Genomic DNA, 24,618 nt, shown 5'->3' with positions numbered 1-24,618 from the left:
AGACACAGATCTGTCTTTGAACTACTTGAAAACAACCTTACATTTTAAACGATTTTTCTTAGGAATGCCTAAAACAAAATAATCATAACCTAAATTACTTTGCTGAGGTGCAAGCAGATCTGATCACTTTGGAAACAATACATTCATAAAATATAATCAGATGCAGTAAGACCATATGGACCCATTTCTACAAAAGTAACAAAAACGGCAATTTAGAAATTGAGCATGAAGATAGACTGTTTTGCTACAGCTGTAGAGTAACTTCAGGGTTATACCTGAGGGGAAAAGTACGTTTCTGAAATATTTTTCTCTCCAGAAGTGATTCTAAAAAGAAAAATGATCATGCAGCACAGAGAATTCAATGCTGAATGATCCTGTCATCCATTTAATCTCACCAACTCAGCAGTCACTCATTTCAAATTTCATAGCATAAAGTTTGCGTGTACAGGGGAAAAATTATTCCATATATTCATAATTTAGCTCTGAACAGAAACTGCGAACTGAGTTATTCAAGTGAAAAGGAAATTATTTTAAACATGTAAAGTCAGGGCTGCCTTTAAGTGTTAATAAAGGAAAGATTCTATTACTTTCAAATGTAAAGAAAAGGTAACGTTAATTTAATGGTAAAAAATTACAGTTAAAAATGCCTAAGTCAACAAATTTACATAAAACTGATATAATACAATCCATATCTATAGCTTGTTTAAATACAAAAAGGGACAAAGTACACATGTTCTTGGATCTTGTGGCTCCAATTAATGAATATTCATAATGTGCCAATTACTGCACATAAAAGTACACAACACGGTTTGTGCCTCTGCATTCTTCTGAGGGCAGAAACCATATGAAACAGATCATCTTTGCAGGTCTCCTTACCCTTCCTGGACAGAGCACTTTGTTCTCAGCAGGCTTTCAATCAATATTTTTTATTTAGCTAAAAGCAAGCATAAGCTAACTACAGGGTCACAGTGAGCATTTTTACATTCTTAGTTCATTAACCTAATAACTATTTTGGGACACCTACTATGTGTTCCATGTCTGCATATGTGACCTACTTATGTGTGAACAGACAATCTTTTTCAATTCTTGGAATTTAAGAGCTCTCCAACAAACAAAACAAAACAGAACTACAGCTTCAATATATCTAAAAAGATGTCTCCAACTGAATCGAATAGAACAAATACTCAGTTATTCAGAATATATTCGTGGAACATGTAAGATTGAGGAACTTTGCTAACAGGTCAAGCTCATCATTCATCAGACTATCACAAAATGTATACACTCATTGTTAGCTAACTTGGTGATTAATTTTTTATGTTGCTAAGGACAATTTTTTTTGTACATTCAAATACTGAATAAACCTGTTGGCCATACTCTTACAGTCTTTTTTTGCTAAGGAACATTTGCCCTGACCATCATTGCCAATTTTCCCCTCTTTTGTTTTTTTTTTTGCTTGAGGAAGATTAGCCCTGAGCTAACATCTGTGCCAATCTTCTTCTATTTTTTCTTTTTGAGGGACATTAGCCCTGAGCTAACATCTGCTGCCAATCCTCCTCTTTTTTGCTGAGGAAGACTGGCTCTGTGCTAACATCCTTGCCCTTCTTTCTCTACTTTATATGTGGGATGCCTGCCACAGAATGTCTTGCCAAGCGGTGTGTAGGTACGCACCCAGGATCCGAACCAGCGAACCTCAGACTGCTGAAGCAGAACATGCGAACTTAACTGCTGCACCACCTGGCTGGCCCCATCCATCTTCCTCTGTTTTGTATGTGGGTCCCCTCCACAGCACGGCTTGACAAGAGGAATAGGTCCACGCCTGGGATTTGAACCTGTGAACCCAGGTTACCGAAGCGGAGCGCATGGAACTTTAGCCATCTAGCCATGAGGCCAGCCCCCTCTGTTGTATTCTATAACCACAGAGATACCTGAAGAGGTGGGTACCCAACATCAACACACGGAAGAGATATGTGACATTTTGACCACAAACATGCAACTTCAGAGGACTGATCTCCTGAGAACCACATATCAGGATGCAAAATTCTTGAATCTAGGCCAAATAGTGTCACAAGAGCTCTACCACTTGACCTCATTTTGAACCACACTTCTATAATATTAAGAAGCTAAAGCTGCAAAGTTTGATGATCCCGAGAAATCACTAAGAAAAGATCCAATCTTACCTTGCATTTGATGAGGCAGTTCAGGCATGGAACATACACTATACATTACACAAGAATTACAACTGCCAGGATAACTCAGTTACCAACAGGAAAAATTACTAAGTTGCTAATATAAGAAAAATGCAAAGTTTTAGGCATTGCACTTATAGCATGGTGCTATTAGCTAAGCTACAAACTATGCTTGTTCACAGCCGAAATAAAAATTCTGTCTTCTGCATATGGTTGAGGTGTGTCAGAGAGAACTATTTCATTGTAAATAAACTTAGGGGCCAAATAAAAGGAAGTTGCAAAGGCAGGTGCAGAAGAGTTGAGCTGTTTCAGTTTCAGAGGAATAAAGTAAATAATTGTACTGGAATTTGTTCAGTTCTGGGCATTCTGCCATACAGGAAGGGTGTGTAATTACTGAAGCTAACACATCCATGTAAAAATGAAGTAATATCAATAGGGCACAGTAGGGCTCCAAATTTCCTTATTTTATCTTAAAAAATTAAGGAACTCTAATGACTCTCATATTACTCTTTGATATTTAAGTATGAGTTAAGTTAATATGGACACACTGAAGGGAGGACTGTAATTTTCACAAAAGTCAGAAAATACTATCTTGAAAGGCGATGTTCTCTTTGAGAGCCTCACAAGTGAAGAACATTGCAATTTTCACTCATCAAAGATAACAAAAGAAGTACACATAGTACCTAATTTAGGACTTTACCAGAATAAGAGTAGTACACATAAAATTAGCACGTTACCAAATCTATTCTTTGCTTACGATATCATGCTATCTGGACTGGCCTCAACCTTAAACCTGGATTCCAAACTTCTTAAATCATAAACCAAAAATAAGACAGTGTGGTTTGTGGGAGAACAATGGTATAGAAGTTAGTGTTGCTGAGCACAGCCAAGTTCAAACAGAGATCTCAATTACTGAAGCAACTTCATGACCGAAGATGAAAGAGTGTAATAAATATTATATGTGTGATTTTACAAAATCCAAATCAACTTGCGTCCTATACAGAACTATGAAATATACTTGTTAACCCTATCCATGATTGGCCATATGGTCATATGGTCTCCTAAAGAGTGTTTCTACAATCCAAGATCATATCCTATCAATTATAAGACTACAATAAACTCTCCCAGTTGGTGGTAATAGCCTGCACATGGCCCTTGGCTCACCGCTTCCTTTGTGCCTGTGAAGCTAGCATGGTGACATATCTACCGAAACTTCAGGGAGTGGCAGCAAAGTTCTGGATGAGCAGCCAATGTCTTAAAAAATTCCGGTTCTTCTGCATCCGAAAGTGTGCTGTCCATTTGAATGACAAATCAATCAGTTTAGTCTAAGGTTTTCATAGGAGGAGGCGGGGCCCTTTGAGGGCACCACACTTGGCCATATTCTTTATCTTGCTATGTGTAAGATATTAAGCTAGGAACTAGATCATTCTTAAATTTGCCAGATATTTGAAAACTATCAGGATACCAAAAAATTCCTCATTTCCAACATCTGCATTCATCCTGGACTCCTGGATTCTCATTAGGAGTTGAGTTGAACAGCAGAACCTGGCAAATGATGATCCTGATTACAGCCAGCCAGTGGCTTATGTTCAACCAATACTTCCTGTAATTTCAGATTCTAGTCCAAGGATCACATTACTTCATTATTCCCATGAGTTGACTTTTTTATTTCTCTTATAGCATGATCCTTAACTGAAAGACATTTCTTTAGTGGTTACCTATACCACCTGGTATATATGATGCTGGTGGATATTTTGTGAATATCACCAATGTAACCACATCCTTTTATTCCCTACACTTAATTTTCAACTAAGTTGGACAGATGGGAGATGAAATTTACAACACCTATGCCATTATTTGACCATCAATATAAAGTAAGATTTTAGTTAGCTCCATGTAGAGATCAGATTTAATTCCTAGATCGAGGTGGACAGATGCAATTCAAATTGTATTAAGGACAAGAATATACAGCTGGGTGACTAGTTTTCTAGGTGCTGTTGGTGAGAGTCTCTTGCTTAGTAATGTTCCTATGAATATGGCTACAGGTCCCATTATTTTCATAAAACAGCCAGCTGGTGACGAAGGAATCTGATAGCCAGTATTATTCATCCGCTCCCTTCTTGAACAATTATTTATGCAGGTCTAATATATTCAAGGGTCTGGGGAAGGAGCAGCCTGTAGCATGTGTGTGAAACATGTATAAACATGGCTCTGGCCTGAGGTAGCCAATTATATAACCCAAAGGAGCACATGGTAAGACTGGTATGAAGCGCTAAATTTAGGAGGCCAGGAGAGCAGTTTGACTTCAGGATGGGGTGAACATGGCTTCATGAAAAGGTAGCACTTGAACAGAAGTGGGTTCCTTCTTCTTCTCTGTCAAAGGGCAAGGACTTTTTCTGTAACTGCACAGGCATGCATCTAGGTGACGGACACCAATGTGACAGGTTATCACTTTACAAAAGAGAGAGAATGTGAATCTCAGCATTTTGTCAAGGAATAAGGGAACAGCTTCTGGCTTCTAGATCCCAGGGAAAGCATGGCCCAGTAGAGGAAGATATAATTGTTTTTATGACATCCTAAGTCTAATTTCAGATATCAACACACTAGTGATTTGTTAACAAGACTGCTCCGGTTGCCTGCCATTTCCTTCCCTACTACTGACCGTGAATTGCCCAGGGGGAACATGGATGAGGCATTTTAGTGGCTTGGATGCACTTTACTCAAGAACTCAGACTTTCCGTCTCAAAATTCAGGTGTATGTTATTAAAAGATATTACTTTCCAATTCTTTAACCAAGTGCCTTAACATTATGTTGGGGGTTGCAACAAATAAATGTGTTAACAAAATTTATTTTCAAATGCTCTATTTCCTATAATATATATATATATATATAAAGCTGTTCTAATTTGTGAGACGAGTGTGATGAAGTTTTGGAAGTTTAATGTCATGCAGAAGTAAAATACTGTCACAACATAATCATGCCTCAATATTCAGAAAGATTTTTTTGTTTTCATGTCAATGGCCAAAGGAAAGCTCACTGAATCCCCACACATACTTAAAAGTAGAATCACTAGCTCCTCCTAAGAAGCGCCTTTTCAGAGGTGGCCTGGTGGTGTAGCGGTTGGGTTCGTGCATGCCGCTTCAGAAGCGTGGGGTTCATGGGTTCGGATCCCGGGTGCAGACCTACACACTGTTCAACAAGCCATGCTGTGGCACTGTTCCACATGCAAAATAGAGGAAGACTGGCACAGATGTTAGCTCAGCAAGAATCCTTTTCAAGCAAAAAGAGGAAGACTGGCAACAGATGTTAGCTCAGGGCCAATCTTCCTTACCAAAAAAAAAAAAAAAAAGGAGAGCCTTTTTGTAAGCATTTCACATATGTTAATATCCTTGATAACTATTACTATCCCCATTTTGCAGATGAGAAACTGAGGTACAGAGAGGTTAGGAAATTTTCCTAAGATGATACAGTAAGTAGTGGAGGCAGGATGGGAATCCAGGCCATCTATCCAACTGCACTGAGGGGTCTCTTCCTTCTGTACTGTAATGAAACATCCTGCCTAGGACATGGCTGCCACCAAAAAAGGTCTCTTCTTTGAGATCAGTGGAGCTGATACCATCACTCCATGGTTATTAATGATGTGTGGTAGTGAGGCTTCTTTTTTTTTTTTTAATAATTATATATCCCACCCAAGAATATTGCTCTTTCATTACAAAACATGATCAAGGACATAACCTAACATTAACTACTCCATTTGAGTCTAACACAACTGAGAATGTCACATTCTGACTAGTATTTTAAAATCAAATATATAAGGTGAACAGTAATTAGCTTTCTTATTCCTGTCTAACTTTTCTGTGCTCTGTCTCATCAGGCAGATGATAGGGAATGACAAATTTCCGAAAAGTCCTAAGAAATTCTTTCTTTTCTTTTCTTTTTGTGAGGAAGACTGGCCCTGAGCTAACATCTGTGTCCATCTTCCTCTATTTTATATGTGGGATGCCTGCCAGAGCATGGCTTGGTAAACTGTGCGTAGGTCTGCGCCTGGGATCCAAACTGGAGAAACTTGGGCCACCAAAGCAAAGCATGTGATCCTAACAGCTACGTCACCCAGCTGGCCCCATAAAAGTCCTAAGAAAGTTTTACTCCAACAGTAGAGAAATTAGAGTATCTTGCCTGGTGCCACCAAACCACACGGGAGCTAGAGTCAGCTGTTTAAAATCAGGTGAGCATCTTTGAACAAGAGATAGATATGGTGTCCTGGGCTGAATGATTGAAATGCTGAGTACTGAGCACTGATAGACAATTTTAACAAAAATTAAGGATGAAAACTGCAAATGTATATTAATGGATTCAAATTCTTAGGATATCAAAGATGCAAAGAACAGAGTATATCCTCCCAGTAAATAAACAATCTGGGAGATACATGATAATTTTTCTAATAAAGAACAAATACCTGTATTTTTTGGCTACCTTGAGAAACCAGAACCCTTTTTGCTATCTCCCACAAAATATCTATTCAGAACACCTTTTACTGCCAAAAGATAATCTTTTGAAGTCATCTGAGGCTATTAAGGAATTCCTGTGCCAAAATCATGATAGGTTTCCAATTTTCTTCAACAAGCAGGGCATCTGGTATCAAGGTGCATCACCAAACCCAGCACACGCTAAGAGCAAAACACAGTACAGGCTAAGAGCCCCAAACAAATCAGGGCTGCTCATTCTACAGCTCCTGGGGCTAATGCTGACAACTATGAAGGGCTATAAGAAGAGTCCTTTTTTCCTCCTTAAAGGTGAGAGCAGCTTAGATAATGTATAGTTTAGTGGAAAATGAAAATGACGACAATTTTCTTGTGTCTTCTCAAATTCTTAGTTTGCAGAATGTTTAAAAACTTCAAATTTCAGTGAGAAATGGAAAATATTTTGACATCTTGCTACTAGAACAAGTTGTGAAATCATTTTTCTTGAAGAGACAGCTCTAATGTCATATAGTTCTGGAATACTCTTTCATACCAGATGCCTTCAAGTTACAGCAAACAGTAAAATAATGAGGTACTCCTTTACTCTGTCATCATTTACCATTTGAATTGCTGATACTGATTTTTAAAAGTATATTCCAGCAAACACACATCTAAGTTTATATCTCATGAGAAAAAAAAGGACCCAGTGATTTAATCATAAGATTAAAAACATTTTTTAGTATTAGATTATCTCCAACAGAATAACCCTCACAGAGGGCACAGACATTTTTTTGTTGTTTTATTTTTGAGGGAGGAAGCAGAAAACAAAACTACCCCTGGAGCTTTAAATTTACATTCACCTTATTAAGCTTTTAAAAATCTTAAGAAATTAAATTCAGGAATTCCAATTTCTCTAAGCACAACAGATAAGATCTAATTAAGAAGGCTGCTTGGGCTTGAAGGATAAATAGTATTAAGGACCTTAAAAAAATCAACATAAACATGACATTGAAGCAAACTGGCACAGTGTGACAAGTTTTAGAACACTAGCTCACAGAATGAATATACTTTGATTCAGACAAACACAACAAAAAAAGGCTTCATCCAAAAATCACAGAGACAATCCTACATAAAACCTATGTTAAAATGTTCAACATATCTAAAGATATTACAGGCCTCAAGTTGCCAGAGTCCTGATGGAAAAATCAGCGATGTGCAATGTGCTTTACAAAGCTTTGCGTGCATGCACACACTCTGCAATGTGGGCAAGACAGACACCGATCACCATCAATATTGTCCTTACTTGCAGACGCACAAGTATCCTGCATGTTCCGATTCTGACTGGCACCTGGAGCAGCTCTACATGCCAGTCATCCCAATGTACTCAGGGATGTAAACACCTTATAATTAGAAAACGTGAAGGCGTCAACGACATTAGACAAATTTAAAACATATCCAAAGATTAATTTTCAAAGGCTTTGAAGAAATAATTAATTGCAAATTCAAGTAAGAGGATGTACCTGCTCCTTCACGGAAGCTAGAATAGTGGTGGCTGTGGTCTCGGGTTCCATGCCTGGGCCAGTGGCGGCAGCTTCCTGGCGGGTCTGTGGTTGCCCCTCCTCCACCAATGAGGCCTGCTCAGGAGCTGGCATTCCTCCTGCAATCAAGCAGACAAAGGGTTAACACTTTCTCATGGGCTCAGGCAGGGGCTGAGGATTTGCAGATGGTTCCCACAAAGTACTATAGACTTCTACACAAAATGATCACAACTCTTACAGCCATTTGATCTCTAAAAGGAAACCTGTAGGGCTAAAAGTATAGCTGATACTACCAAATAATAATAGAAAAACCCAATAAAATAATAACGACAATAATAAATACTAAGAAAATATTTAAACAACATCATAGTAGAAAATGACATGAAAAGGGTTGGGGAGGAGGGCTCTTAATTAAAAATATACCAAAGACAATAAAGTTATTAGAAGCTTGTTAAATTGCTGAATTTTCTAATTAGATAACCAGTAAGTAAATATGATTATCTTATTAAGAAATAAATACCCTAGATTGCTACAAGGGTCAGTTTTCAAAGAAGTATACACACAAGAATACACCTACAGATGTGCAAATGCTTTAACAGTTACACAAGAGGCTTATGTAACAGGAAAAAAAAGAGTTTAAAACTTAAGGCAGGCTTGAAAATAAACAAAAGTCTACTGCATTTAAAAGAAATGGAAGGCATTAGTAACAGTAACAAGGATACCTTTGGTGGAGTATTACAGATAATTTTGTTTCCTTAGAGGAATCTGATTATCCAAAGATGATGATGGCTATGGAGATGGTGTTGAAAAGACAATCTGTTTTTCAGGCCTGTAGCTTGTGACAGAAGAACGGGTTCTTGGCAGGAGATGGGGGGCCTAAGGTAACACACGCTGCAAGCAGTGCGTTCGCCAGGAGACTCAATGACCTGATATGATATGGACTTTTGACAAATTTGAAAAAGATGGAGAAAAGATCCCCACCTAAAACGTAAATATTTTAATGACTTGTTTACATGTCTGCCTCTCCGACTGTCTCGTTGAAAGCACCATCTATCATACCATGAGACTAGCTTAGTGCCTGGAATATATAATAGATACTCCATTATTGTTTGCTGAATAAACGAATATATGAATGAAGGATTGACCATCTTTTCCATGTCTCATTCCAGTCATTAGGCAAACCTCATCAAGTGCTATGATGCTCATGACACCTTATTTGTTCAATATGTTACTCTGTATACTTGTATGTGGACACCTGAGATCATAAGTACTCTTCTTGACATTCTTTACAGTTTTCTCCCAAAAATTACTCAACTGTTGTATTTCAATTTCTTATCAACTTCCACAATGTTCAGTTCTGTAGTATAATCTGGGGATTTTTTTCCCCATTCCCTCAACATCCAATAGCAGCTTGCTGTTTATTTCTAATATCATAATCTGTAAGACAAGGGAAGACGGGCATACCACCGGAGCCTCCATCTCATTCCTCACTCTCCTGACTTCCACATTAGTGAAGACGAGTTTAGGTTCTAGGTTTCTACCAGTGGTTGCTTTATTAACAGGCAGAAACGGACAATGGGTCTTACAAGTTTGTGCATCTTCCCCAGATGCCAGCTTCACGAAGAGTCCTCAGCCTGCTCTAGCAGGTGAATTCTCTGTCTCCCATTTCCATGGTGCCCCAGGCTTGGGTGGACCCTCATCTGCAAGGAGAAGCAACTCCCCAAGTTAGAGGAAGAGGAACTTCAGACTTGAATGAGTCTAGGACAAAAACCTAAGTGTCCTTGGGTAAGTTACCACCTCACTGAGTCCCACTTTCCTCACCCATAAACACGGACTTACTAATTCTTTATACAACACAATGGAATAATTCTATGGCAATCTTCATTTTTCAGTATTTTTCAGGGGTGTGCTTATTGAGATATAAAATATGCTTAAAATATCAACAACTGGATTAAAATATCCATTTCTATATTTACCAAGTGCTCATTAAAGACAAGATATGAGGCCTATGAAGAAAAAACTGCCACACATAAAGATTTTAGACTAGCATTTAAGCCAAGTAAAGACATGAAAGTATTCTATGCCATTGAAAAACTACACACCTTAAAATAAGCAGATGGTTGCAAAGAACAGAAATGTTACTATGCAACAGTGAGACAAATAATGCCAAGAATCAAAAATTTTAAATGTCAAGAGTATAATATCATGAAATAACCAGTATAAGAAAAAGAGAAGCAAAAATTCAGTGAACAAACAGAATTTGAGAAAAGGAGAAATAGAAACATCGCTGGGGAAGTAATTATTTATTAATTCTTCATTATAAATAGAAGGAGGTGTACTGTTTAGAGAGAGACATAGAATCTTATTGTCATTATATTACATCATTGTGAGTGTACCATACTTAATTTCACACTTAATTTATTTGATGACCCTGACTGTCCAGGATCAATGATATCAGATGAACATTTTCTGAAGACCACTCTGCCCAGTAATGGCTCATCATCTAGCTGAGGCAGCATAATATGAATCAGATCAAGGCAAAGTATAGCAAGATTCAAGTGATGGAATACCAACACTAAAATTGATATAAGAGGTTGTGAAGAGCTCACAGATTTGTAAAAGAAACTACTACTCAGCAGGAGAGGAGATTTTCACTGGCAGGGATGATGTTTTTATTCTGTGATTCCTCAAAGACTAGGAGAGACATTTCAGGCAATTGCTAACACCCACAGGATGAAGAATGTCGACCACGGTACCCAGGCATAACTAAGGGTGAGACACTTCCCCACCCCTCATCTCTGGAACAGTCCCAAAATAACACAACCAACATGAGGCAGAGGAGGGATGCCACAAAACTGACAAGTTACAATCCTATTAAGATTTCCTGACCATTTTCTTGTAGTCCTCGTAACAGCTCAACGAGTTGGAGGAATCAAGCTCTAAGACTAGAGTCACAGGATGATGTTATTACTTTTTTCTACTAGCAAAGAAAAAAGCAAGGAGAAATCTGAGAAATCAGGCCTCATGCTTCCCTGAATCACTTCGACTTGAGGCGATCACATCCTAGGAACCTGAGAAAACTTACAAATAGGTTGCTGAACATTTTGGAGCTTTCTGGAGAATCACCGAGAATGGAAGAGGCGTCAAAAAACTGGAAGTAGGAAAATGCCACTGCTGTTTTTTGGAAAGAAGAAAGTAGACTCTTCACGTTACAAACTAGAGAGCTAGACTTAGATCTTAGGTGAGATTCTTAAAAGGATTTTATCCAAGAGATGATTTGTGAGAACCAAAAGGGGGCACTTCAAAGAAAAGTCATGTAAAATGATCTAATTTCTGTCTCTGGCAGCATAACCACGGAAATGTGTCTAGACTCCAGTGAGGCATGTGTGATATTAGAATTCTCCCATATTATAATAGGCATAATAGAAATGGGGCTGGCACAAGGACAACTGCTGACTCTCACCATTGGTAAATAGCTGAACGAAACATATCATCCTAGAGAGGTTCCTAATGTAATGCCAGAGAGCTCTGATCTTGACACAATCCTAACCAAAAACTTTAGCCATAACGTAAATAATAATATATAAGGCGTGCTCAAGTTCTTTGACGACTAAGAATACTACCTTATCAGATAACAAAATGAAAATATGAAAAACATTGCTACCCTAGTAATGAGTTGTCTCTATGGGCTAAAAACAACAGGGATAAATGTAGGGTCTTGTATTTAGATTAGTGCAGCAGCACACCGGGAAAAAGATTTAGGCACTTTAGGTTCAAGAGCAAAATGAGTAAACCATGAATGAGACAAGGCTGCCCCAAACCCGAGGTTATGCTATATTGATATCAGCATTTAAGATGCTAGGAAGAGGGGGACAAGTGAGTATGCACCTCTCCCTCAGGCTCCTTGGGACATATCCACTTTCAGTTATAATGGGTCCGCTAACAGGAACGGACACAAGTGTATCCATTCAAAAGAGGATGAGTAGGATGGTGAAGGGATTCAGTCATTCAGTCATATTTCCAGGCACAGGAATGGGGACAAAATAAGAAAGGCCCTGCTCCTTACGAGCTCATATTTTAGTTGGGGACACAGGAAGAACAGTTACTAGAACAAGAAGAGAAAGTTTGACCTGAAGAAGAGAAGGACTATGCAGATAAGCAGATGTCTACAAACCTCTGAAGGACTGTGAAGGACAGCAAATTTAGACTTTTTAGGTTATGCTCCCGAGCGCTAGACCAAAAACTAAAGGCTTTGTAACCAACTTCTATTAGCCTATATTATTGTCTTTATACATTGAATCAAACTTGGCTAATGGTTATATTGCTTTTAATAAAATTAAAGGTTGAAGGCATGAGGGCAAAACTCAGGCAGGTCTTTCCTTTTGAGCAAACAGTCAAATGTGCAAAATTTCAAGAACTGATTGCCTCTAAAAGTGGTATCTTCCCCATCACAAGAGGTCTTTAATCACAGCTCAGATGACCGAGTAGCAGGAATGGTACAGAAGCGATCCTGCACTGGGTTTGTGTTAAAAATAGGAAACAAAGTTCTCTGACTCTTGAGGCTGACACAAAGATAAGACAAATTCTACATTCTGAATTGATGTGAGTGTTCCTCAGGAGTTTTCAGAACGCTGTCTATCGTATCACGCCTCTCTCTAAAAAGGCACCTGAAGGCCAGGAAGCTGTGCTCTTCCTGAGGGCGTGAGGAATACTGGAAACAGCGCTGACTGCTCCCCTCTGGCTGTGCAAAGCTCAGAGATGAGTCTGCAACCAAGTCTTACAAGTGTGTTCTCATTTTATCCCAGCCTTCACTTACCGAACTTCCTCTTTACCTGGGTCTATTTTTATCATTCTGTTCAACTCAGAACTCATTCTTTGAGCCTTGTAGAAACACTTTTTGGAAGGCTGACTCTGTGTTTTAACTATAATCTCTATTGAACACAAAGAAGCTTTTATGTGAAACTGTTAGTACAACTGTGTGTGTATCTCAATCTTACAGTGAACGATCATTGTTTAATAGGAAGTTTTTCTGCTCAAGCGTGCAGGCCACATACATTCTAGTGTGATTATTTAAGCTTGAGGCTGTGGATGTAATATATGAAGGCTACAGATGTAACATACGGCTATGGATGCAGTGTATGGGCACAACCTATGATTCAATATCTATAATCCCTTTTACTATAGATGATACTAATCTACAAAATCATCTCAGTGCTAAATCTCTCTGGGATAGAAGATCAACTAGATACTGCATTTTCCCCCATTTACTCATTTCTTCTCTCCTTACTGATACTTTTTGGTCACAGTGTACTAAGCATACTTTATTTCATCTTATCCAGTGAAATAAGTTGGACTCTACATATTTTTTCTCTTTTCTTTTGCATTAGCAATCTGGAGTATAGCACACACCTCATGACCTCATTTTGAACACTCAGAAAATTCTACGACGATTGATGACAACCATTTCAAAACTGATAAAATAAGAATGCCTAAGAACAAATAAAGAAAAATAACAAAGGACAGAAAATAAGCATGACTATTTCAATTTGATTCAAAGTAAGATATTAACAATATAGGATAATAAAAGTTTGTTAAGTATTAGATGAACAAACTATTATAACAGTAAAAATTAAAAAAATTACTATCCTATGTAGCAAATATAAGTTTCTTTGCTTTACTTATAATGAAACTGGAACAAGTATTACAGAAGAAAAGAATGAAGTATTGGGAAATTAGGAATACGCTTCAAAAGTCAAACACCTTCAGGACCATATGGAACCTATTCTAGAATCCTAAAAGGAGTAATAGATAAAAGTTTTCACAGTTACAGTTTGAAAATATCCTGGAAATAAGAAGTATTACCAAAATCTGCAACTGTCTGGGAAGCTTAGAGATAGATATATCCTAAACTTCTAATCAGACTATTTATCCACAAAATTAAAATTTCTTGGCAAGAATTTGTTTAGAAGGGAACTATAAGCCAAACAGCATAGCAATTCTAGAGAATAAACTACATACAGTAGTTAAGTGTTTTGACTTATGGATTTATTTTTACAACTAAAAGATGAATGCAAAATAACCTGATATAAAAATAAGCAAAAGGTATGACTAGGCCTTTCAGAAAAGTGGAAATCTAGGTGGCCAATAATGAGGTGCTCAACCTCATTAGCAATTAGAAAAATGTAAAGTCATACTACAATGAGCTATCAGGACACAACTACCAGAATGGCAAAACATTTATCAATATCAAATTTTGGCAAGGACGTAAAACAATGGTAAATATCACACAGGCTGCTGATGAGTTACACACACAATGGGAATCATCACTTGGGAGTACATTTTGGCATCTATCCAGTTGAGTTGCTGATACATATATTCCATAGCCCAGTAATGCCATTCCTGATTTAGAGACATTCTTGCACACAAACACCTGGAGAGACATTTAAGTATGGTCGTGGTAACACTCTTTGTGAAAGCCATGAGCTGCAAAAAACCCAAATGACAATTAACAGTGGAATGGATAAATACACTGTGGTAAATTCACGTAACGTATTTCACCTATAGCAATGAGGAAAAAAAAAGAACAGAATGACTCTCACAAGCATAACGTTGAATAAAGGAAGCAAGTCACAAAAGAATACAACATTAGAATTCCATTTATGTAAAGTTTAAAAATTAGGCAAGATAAAACCGATTGTGAGGGATGCACACCTAAGTACCAAGGGAAGAAGTATCAGCAAAGTCAGAGGAGCGGTTACCTTTGCAGGGAAGGAGCGGGCTGTGATCTCAGAGGACTACAGGAAGAACTTTTGGGGTGCTGGCCTGGCATGGACAGTCACTAATGGATGTATTTGCTTTTTAATGTTTTTTAATTGCAAACACATTTTATGCATTCTTCTATAGTTATTTTTCCATGAAAAAGGAAAAATAATAAAGCAGAACAAACATATGAAAAATTCTTATTAGATGTGATCTATAGATAGAATAATTTACAGGACTTACAAATAGAATGCAATAGTGTTGAATAGCTTAAATACTAAAGATTATCCATTTTTAAGTGAACTGAACTACTTCTGGTTATAAAACTATACTAAAGTATAATCTTATGACTCATAAATGTCTTGAAGAAATTCAATAAAAAGGGGCTTACGTTACAAAATAGAATGCCCTCAACCCCATATACTATTCAATAATAATTTCTGACAATAAAACACATGGTTAGTACAGAACATGAGGGTCAACACTGCTCACATCTTGAGGCGGCCCTTCATATTGTGTTCTATGTGAACAGTGCTCCCTGGAGTTATGCGGAGCGTTGACATGGTCCCTGCAACAACAGATAAACACTGAAAAACTGCTAATAAAAAGTAAAAACTCTATGTTGGATAAACACAGATTGCACTTTGGTATTTTAAACCTTTCCAAAAAATATCTTATTTCTTATAATAGCAAAGAAGAAAAAAATGGAAGTTTCTTTTTGGAAAGTACTACGAGTTCACTTTTTTGTCTTTTTTTTAAGGATTTGGGATCCTTTATAGCATATAGATGAGGGAAAAGGAGGAGGTGCCCGGAATGTTAAAGGGTATAAAAAGACAGGATGGGGATAACCAACAGGGTAAGAATGTAACTAAAACTCTGAGGGGGATGACTGGATCAAGGGACAAGATGTGTATACATTTCCACTCTTTCCCAACTTACAACGCCGTGAAATAACAAAAGGCATTTTCTCTTTTTTAAGATCAGAAAATTAGTCTAGAAATTTTAAAAGTGGCACTAATGTGCCAAAATGTCAGAAAAAATAATGGCTGGAGACCTTTGGCAAAATAACCAGAGGAAATCATAACACAAAAGAGAGAAGGGCCTGCATTAGAGGTTGGAGCAGTTGGAGGGGGAGCTGCAGGCTCAGGGTTGGGAGTACCAGACTTTAGGGTCTTAGGTCTGGTAAAGATCAGATGACCAAGGGTGGAGAGAGTGCTGCTGGGGGGTCAGCCCCTGACCTGGACATGCTCGAGGAGTTGCCACGGGCAGAAAAGGAGTGATGAGACAGAGCAGAGCCTCAGCCAGCTACTGCTGCCCAGAAGGGACCAAATTCCCTAAACAGAAGAAGTAAAGTGGAACAGGCAGAACTAATATCCTTTGTGTTTAAATCGAAAACTGTATGCATGAAAAAGAGAAACAGCCAGAGATCTGGGGAAAAAAAGTTACAGGATAAAAACAAAAATCTCAGTAAGACTGAATAGCAGAATAAATTTTTTTTTAAAAGAGTATTTCCTAAGAGTGGTCTAAATAATTTTCTTAGAGGCTAAAAAGAAAAAGAGATGAAAAAAGATAAAAGAACACTTTAGAGACTAGAGACTAGATCCAGGAATTGCATTCATTTACTAAGAGCACTAGGAAGAGAGAGAAAAGGAGAATAAACATTAAAAGAACCAAGAAATGAAAATTTCAGAGCTGAAAACTAATCATTTAAAATGGGCCAATAAGTGAAGAAAATGAATGAAACAGATAAACTACATCTAGACCTAAACCATTGAAATTTGTAAGTTCCAACGATAAAGAAAAGATCATAAATGTTACCATGGAGGAAAAATAAACTGCTCACAAAGGAATGAGAATCAGTTTGGCATTTGGGCACAGCAATAGCTTCTGGTACTGAGCAAAAATTATGATTCAAATAGGCAGGCAAAATAAAGGCATTTTAGGACATATCAGGAGTCAACAGAGTTTGACTTCAGTAATCTCTAAAGGAAGTTCTGAAACAAGATAACAAATATAATAGAGGAAGGATTAGGACACAAGAAACTAATTCAGGAAATTGAAGATTAAGCTCAAATAAACTCCACATGTTGTCAAAATGAAAGGGCGAGGAGCTGAAGAAAGTAAAATTGTGCTAATGTTCTTATTTAACTCGGAGGGAAGAAACAGACACAGAGTAACTCTGGCAGCCCGCACCTCCGCTGTCTCAGGAAGAGGCAGAGCCCACAGCTCACCCCTTGAAGGCGGGGCTGGCCTCCTGCGACTCAGAGAATGTGGCAGATGGGACCTTGTGTGACATTTGAGGCTCAATCTGAAAAGGCCTTGCAGCTTCTTCTTTTGGAACCTTGAGATCACTATGCTGTGAAAGAGCTCAGGATTAAAAGATGCTACAGAGACAAGGCCCAGGGATGCCAGCTGCTTCAGCGGAGACCTCAGCATGTGAGATAGGCCATGTCAAGAAGTCCTGCCCCAACCAAGTCACCAGCTGACTGAAGCCACCTGAGCGAGCCCAGGCAAGACCAGCAGAAGAACCTCCTTGCCAACCTAGAATTGTGAGAAATTTAAAAACCACTCTTTGAGCCACTGAGATTTAGGATGACTTGTTACACGATGAATAAGCAACACTAACTGATACAACCATCAAGACGGGAAATGACAAAGGAAAAAAATTTAACTTAAAGTATCATAAGATTAAAAAGTAAATTTTACATGAATTATCTTAAAAAAGATATGCTTTATTAATGCATTATTGATCTTCTACTCATGTACCACACTACAGGTGTTATTGAAAATATAAAGATGAATAGGATCCTGACCTCCAATCCAAGCGAGTCTCAAAGGGAAGACAAGACAAATAACAACCCCAATTAAAATGCAGCTTGAGATAAATGAGGCACTGAGAGCTCAAATACAGGAGGCAGGTGCTCAAAGAAGGGTTTCAATAGGCATGTATTCCAGGAGCAGCAGAAGACCCAGGGAGGGAAAAGCCACCTATAATGTATTAATTAACTTTATTAAGCTTTTTTATTTAAAAATTTGCTTCAGGTTCAACAGCTTTCTCAACAACCTCCCTAGACTCTCGTTTCACATCATTTGCAATTAAGGGTATGGTAAGTCATATCAAATCTCAAGCTGTTTAAATAAAAGATTTGTTTTTATCATTAGTTTTTCACATCAAATGCTAATGTTAACAAAGATTAAAGACTAATGAAATCACCAGCACAGCACATATGGGGATTTAGAAATACAGTAATTTATAAGTGAATTAACTGGAGGCAATAAAAATAAAGTAAAACTGTGTAATTAAGGACCTGGGCATTTAATAATATTTATAAGGTCTATTAAAAATAAAAAGTACACAATCTAGTAACAACTTGCAATCTTATGAAGTGGGTGTCTTCTCAGTTCACGATATTGATTTTTCTTTTTGCATGTACTAGCTAAACGATTTTTCAGTGTCTTGGGATTTACACTAGCTGTTTAGCTGATAATAACCTAGAAGTTCTGTATTAGACTTCTATTTAAATTATAAATTCATTTGTAATTTGAATGATTCAATTTAAAATGTTAAATTCTCAAAGTAGGCTCCATGGACTGCTTCTGGTATGCCAAAAACAAGGTTGCTATGGTTAGGAAGTCTGGGAAGCACTGCAGAGCATGCCTCCTCTTGAAGATTCCTAAAAACTTTGTTATTTAAAGTGTGATCTGTGGACCAGCTACACTGGCAGCACTTTAGAGCTTGTAAGAAGTGCAGAGTTTCAGACTCCAACCTAGACCTACCTACTCAGAATCTTCATGTGAAGAAGATCGCCAGTCTTCTGTACACACCTTCAAGTTTGAGAAGCAGTGGCATGGGGCATTTTAAAGACTCTGAGAAATCTTAAAGTAAATGAACCTGTTTCAATCATCTAACTCAATATCTCATACTTATTTGACTCCTATTCTTTTTGAGGGCGATTTATTAACATCCTGATGAACACGCTTTGGGAAATCCCTCAACATAATAATCATTATTAATGAGTAAATGTAGTTAGAAAGAGGTACTGTTCCATCCTTCACAATGAAAATTTGGCTCTCCTCAGCTTTTCGAAGAATGTTAGTCTATTAAAAGAAAAACACTAATTAAGTACTTTTAAGAAAATGGTACAGAAAATTTTAAGCTCTTTTCAATAAAGATTCCTGCCAACAAAATTAAGAACAAAATTGTGTCTTGGCTGCAAGTTGGGTACCAATTTCTTGGAAAATTTAGTTTCTAAATGAAGGAATAAATGATTTTCCAGAAAAAGAACCCAGCCTGCTCCAGCCCAGGTGCAACTTTTAATTATATTTTTCTTGCTTGTCTCATGAACATTCATGCAGAAGTAGACCAAGTGTACGGTACACAGCAGTACTTTGGTTGGGGGATCAGCTCCCCATCTGGGTATATAACAATTTCCCTAAAACATGTCCAGTTTAGGACAAATGCTAATCTACAAGGTGCTTTACTGAAAGCACACGTGCAAAAGGAAAGTTGACAAAGTTTTGAACTGGAGTATCATCAAAAATGTTGATTTTATACACGTTTAAAGTCACTCTTAGTAATGCTGACTTAAGCAATGATGCATCTAATGATTTCTAATTTCTTAAGCAGCTCTTTAGAGCAAAAGGGAAGATTCTAGATATAAAAAGGTATCAAAAATAAAGTATGGTAGACAAACAACTGTAACAACAATCCTTTCTTTCTGTCCCTGTCTTCAGCAGTTAAAGTTAGAGAAATGGTTATCTTTCGGTCTCCTTTACTCAGTTTAGATTCTGTATGCTTAATGCCATATTTTGTTTTCAAGACGACAAACACATTTTCACACTTAACATCTCCAAACAGTTTTGTGAAGAAAGGACGAGAAAGAATATCAACCACTACAAAGCCTCCAGGATTTTGTTGATCACAGACAGAGCATGCAGGACTAGACGGTAATTTCCTTCTGACTGTTCCACATCTCCTCATCATGCCCTCTAGGCTCAGTGACAGCAGGGAATATTTTCATCTGGATCACCACTGTATTCTCAGCACCACCACATAGCTGGTGTTCAACAGAGTTTGTTCAGTGAAAGAATGAAAGTGAGGGAAAGAATGACAATATATCTGTGTTTCCATTGAAATAACATTTATACGCCAGGAAGTGTTAGGTTTCAGAACCATCAAGATGCTGAAGGAGCTCATGGTCTAGCAGGAAAGAAAGGAATAAAAATAGTGTGATAAATGCAATAGTAAAGATGCATAAGACATCCCATAGTAGGAGGGTTGTCAGGGAAGATGAGAGTTACTTCAGAGACAGAGACACAAAGCATCACAATGTGTTGTGCTCAGAGAATGCTAACAGTCTAAACTTGGGGCGAGAGGAGGAGGAGGAGGAGGACAAAAGGAAAAAAATTCCAACAGTCTAAACTTGGGGTGGAGAGGAGGAGGATGAGAAGGAGAGGGGAGGGGGGGACGGGAGGAAAAAAAGAGGAGATGATAAGATGAAGGAACCATGAGGGCAGGGAAGGAGCTGGATTGCCTAACATGATGGTGAAAGGTGAACAGTCCCTCGTTTCAGTTCAGTTGAGTCAGGTACCACCGCCCCAACAAAGGTGGGCACGTGACCTGGAGTTATATAACGCTAGTAAAGAGGAGGAGAGCAGAGTAAAAGCTAGACGGTGTCAACTCAGAGTCATGGTGAAACATCTGAAAGACCCAGTGAGGGGCTGGAAAGCAAGGTGGGGAAAAGAGCAACTTCAAAGAAGACTTCAACAAGAACACATTGTGCAGCCACCGCAAGAGAAAATTACTATTCTATCATTCAGGTGCCAAGCCCCTGGGGACACGATGACAACTATAATCCCAGGAAACCTTGTCCAGAGGTCTGTTTAAGGAGACTACAAAGAACTCCTCAAGTATCACTACACTCTTGGCTTCAATATCCTCACAGGGCACATCCAGATGCAACAGGGAGCTGCACCTCAAAACCCAAAGTGAAAGAAATCCGGGCTGCTTCCAGGAGAAGAAACTCAGAAAAATCAACAGAATAAGATTGAATATGAGTGCAAATAAACTGAGAATCAGTATGTGTATTCTCCTAAAGAACTTTATAAAATCAAGGGAAAGACTATAACATCCAGACCAGAATCAGAATGTGATTACGATCCATCATGCATAACTACCATCAGAACTGGAGAAGGAAACAGTCAGCATGAGGCAAAGGAAAGGAAAATGTAGATTTTGGCCCTGTCTAGGGAAGTCAAAAAAGTGAAATCTTGGAGCTGGCCTGGTGGCGCAGCAGTTAAGTTCACACACCCCACTTCAGCGGCTTGGGGTTTGCTGGTTCAGATCCTGGCACGGACCTATGCACCGCTTATCAAGCCATGCTGTGGCAGGCGTCCCACATATAAAATGGAGGAAGATGGGCACAGATGTTAGCTCAGAGCTAATCTTCCTCAAAAAAAACAAAAAGTGACATCTTCTCTATAAGATCTTTCAAGATGGAATGAAATGAAATCTCTCTCGAAACTCTTTACCTTTGACAGGATTCTAGGCTCACCTCTGCAACGGTTACCATGATGCTGGAAGGGAGAAGCCAGTTGGCAAACACGAACATTTTGGTAATTATGAACTAGTAAATGAGTGCTCTGGTTTATATATTAGTCCTAGCTCTTAGAACTGTGAAACTGAGGACAGGCTCAGGACAGCAGTGACTTCAAGCTGTGATGTGATTTGGGGGAGGGCTTGTCTCTCCCCAGACACCAATCTGAGTAGTCACTCATTCCAATTCAGCAATTTAAGAAAAGGTTAACACAAAACCCACACAAATGAAAAGGTTAGTCACCATGAGTAACATATATCTAGTAATTGTCCGCGGTGCCACGAACCGCGCCCAGATAAGACAGCGAACTTAATGGATAAATATTATGTGTGTTCTGACTGCTCCACCGACTGTCCATTCCACCATCTCTCTCCCTCTCCTTGAGCCTCCCTACTCCCTGACACACAACAATAATGAAATTAGGCCAATTAAAAACCATACAATGGCCACTAAGTGTTCAAGTGAAAGGAAGAGTTGCATGTCTCTCACTTTAAATCAAAAGTTAGAAGTGATTAGGCGTAGTAAGGAAGGCTTGTCAAAAGCCGAGATAGGCTGAAAGTTAGGCTGCTTGTGCCAAACAGCTAGCCAAGCTGTGAATGCAAAGGAAAATTCTTGAAGGAAACTAAAAGTGCTACTCTACCAAACACATGAATGTAAGAGAAACAGCCTTATTGCTGATATGGAGAAAGTTTTGGTGGTCTAGATAGAAGATCAAACCACTCACAACGTTCCCTTAAGCCAAAGCCTAATGCAGAGAAAGGCCCTAACTCTCTTCACTTCTATGAAGGCTGAGAGGTAAGGAAGTTGCAGAAAAGAAGTCTGAAACTAGCAGAGGTTGGTTCATGAGGTTTAAGGAAAGAAGCCGTCTCCATCACATCAACGCACAAGGCGAAACAGCCAGTGCTGAGGGAGAAGCTGCAGCAAGTTCTCCAGAAGATCTAGCTGAGATAATTCATGAAGGTGATTACACTAAATAACAGATTTTCAAAGTAGCAGAAACAGACTCATATTGAAAGAAGATGTCATCTAGGACTTTGACAGCTAGAGACGACAAGCCAATATCTGGCTTCGAAGGACAGGCTGACTCTCTTGTTAGGAGCTAACACAGCTGGTGACTTTGAGTTGAAACTAGTGCTCATTTAATCCTAGGGCCCTTAAAAAGTATGCTAAATCTACTCTGCCTGTGCCTTATAAATGGGACAACAGAGCCTGGATGACAGCACATCTGTTCCCAACATATTTTACTAAATTTTTTTTTTTTTTGAGGAAGATTAGCCCTGAGCTAACTACTGCCAATCCTCCTCTTTTTGCTGAGGAAGACTGGCCCTGAGCCAACATCCATGCCCATCTTCCTCCACTTTATATGTGGGACGCCTACCACAGCACGGCTTTTTGCCAAGTGGTGCCATGTCTGCACCTGGGATCCGAACTGGTGAACCCTGGGCCGTCGAGAAGCAGAACATGCGACCTTAACCGCTGTGCCACTGGGCCGGCCCCTAAATATTTTAAACCCACTGTCGAGAACTACTGATCAGAAAGAAAGATTCCTTTCAAAATATTACTGCTTAATGACAATGCACCTGGTCACTCAAGAGCTTTGATTGAGATGTACAATGAGATTAATATTGTTTTCATGCCTGCTAACACGACCATTCTGCAGCCCATGGATCAAGCTGTAATTTCAACTTTCAAGTCTTATTATTCAAAAAACACATTTTGTAAGGTTATAGCTGCCATAGATAGTGATTCCTCTGAAGGATCTGGGCAAAGTAAATTGAAAACCTTCCAGAAAGGATTCACCATTCTAGAAGCCATTCAGAACATTTCTGATTCATGGGAAGAGGTCAAAATATCAACATTAACAGAGGTTTGGAAGAAGTTGATTCCACCCCTCACGGATGACTTTGAGGGGTTCAAGACTTCAGTGGAAGAAGTAACTGGAGATGTGGTGGAAATAGGAAGAGAACTAGAATTAGAAGTGGGGTCTGAAGATGTGACTGAATTGCTGCCATCTCAAGGTAAAACTTGAACGGATGAGGAGCTGCTGCTTCTGGATGAGCAAAGAAAGTGGTTTCTTGAGATGGAATCTACTCCTAGGGAAGATGCTATGACGACTCTTGAAATGACAACAAAGGATTTAGAATATTACATGAACTTAGTTGATAAAGCAGTGGGAAGGTTTGAGAGGAGTGACTCCAATTTTTGAAAGGAGTTCTGTAGATAAACTGCTATCAAACAGCACTGCGTGCTTCAGAGAAATTGTTCGTGAATGGAAAATTCAATCGATGTGGCAAATTTCATTGTTGTCTTATTTTAAGAAATTGCCACAGCCACCCCAACCTTCATCAATCACCACCCTGATCAGTCAGCAGCTATCGGCATCGAGGCAAGAGCCTCCACCAGCAAAAATATTACAAGTCACTGGAGGCTCAGATGATGGTTAGCAATAAAGTACTTTTAATTAAGGTATGCAAATTGGTTTTTTTAGACATAATGCTACCGCACACTTAACAGACTACCATATAGTGTCAACATAACTTTTATATGCACTGGGAAACAAAAAAATTCATGTGACTTGCTTTATTGCAATATTCGCTTTATGGCAGTGGTCTGGAACCAAACCCACAGTATCTCCGAAGTACGCCTGTATTAGTCACTCTAGAACAGAATGAAAACAGCTACATACTTACAGAGCTGCCTGTGACCGTGTCACATGCCAACCGGTCCACAAATCTCTACCACTGCTGTGCATTTGCTGTGCTCATGCATTGCGTTGCCACCATATACATGTTAATTAAACTTGATTCTTTCAATATTCACTAGTTTAAATGAACTTTTGCAGAGCCATGCCTTAATTCTGGGATATCACTTATGTCTAATAATATGTTTAAAAATTTTGCTTTCAAAAAACAGTGCATTTAAGTATCTAAAGTGTAAATAATTTTAAAACCAAGAAGCAGGATGACATGGTTCATTATTCCACACATGATATTCAGAAAGCACCTAGGCAATTATTTCTGTTTTGTACATTTTTAAATAAAGCCTGCCCTCATTAAAATTCACAGTGCTTTGTGTGTT

The 24,618-nt window shown here is 38.6% G+C and overlaps 1 protein-coding gene across 33 annotated transcripts in view; it reads right to left on the bottom strand.

Annotated features, from left to right (window-relative positions):
* The window catches only part of PKP4 (plakophilin 4), a 232,555-nt gene that overhangs the window by 153,183 nt on the left and 54,754 nt on the right, over positions 1–24,618 (bottom strand). For 30 of the 33 annotated variants that reach the window (XM_070507849.1, XM_070507855.1, XM_070507863.1 and 27 more), the window contains one exon: positions 8,168–8,304. In XM_070507849.1, the coding sequence (XP_070363950.1) occupies positions 8,168–8,299 (132 nt within the window). In that variant the 5' untranslated portion in view covers positions 8,300–8,304. Of the gene's footprint in view, positions 1–7,950; positions 8,048–8,167; positions 8,306–24,618 lie in introns of those variants that run through there. The other 3 variants (XM_070507868.1, XM_070507875.1, XM_070507870.1) reach the window with 2 other exon arrangements.

This window comes from Equus asinus, chromosome 4 (assembly GCF_041296235.1).
Source record: "Equus asinus isolate D_3611 breed Donkey chromosome 4, EquAss-T2T_v2, whole genome shotgun sequence".
In the NCBI taxonomy this organism is placed as follows: Eukaryota; Metazoa; Chordata; class Mammalia; order Perissodactyla; family Equidae; genus Equus; species Equus asinus.
This window is presented reverse-complemented; position numbering and strand designations above follow the sequence as displayed.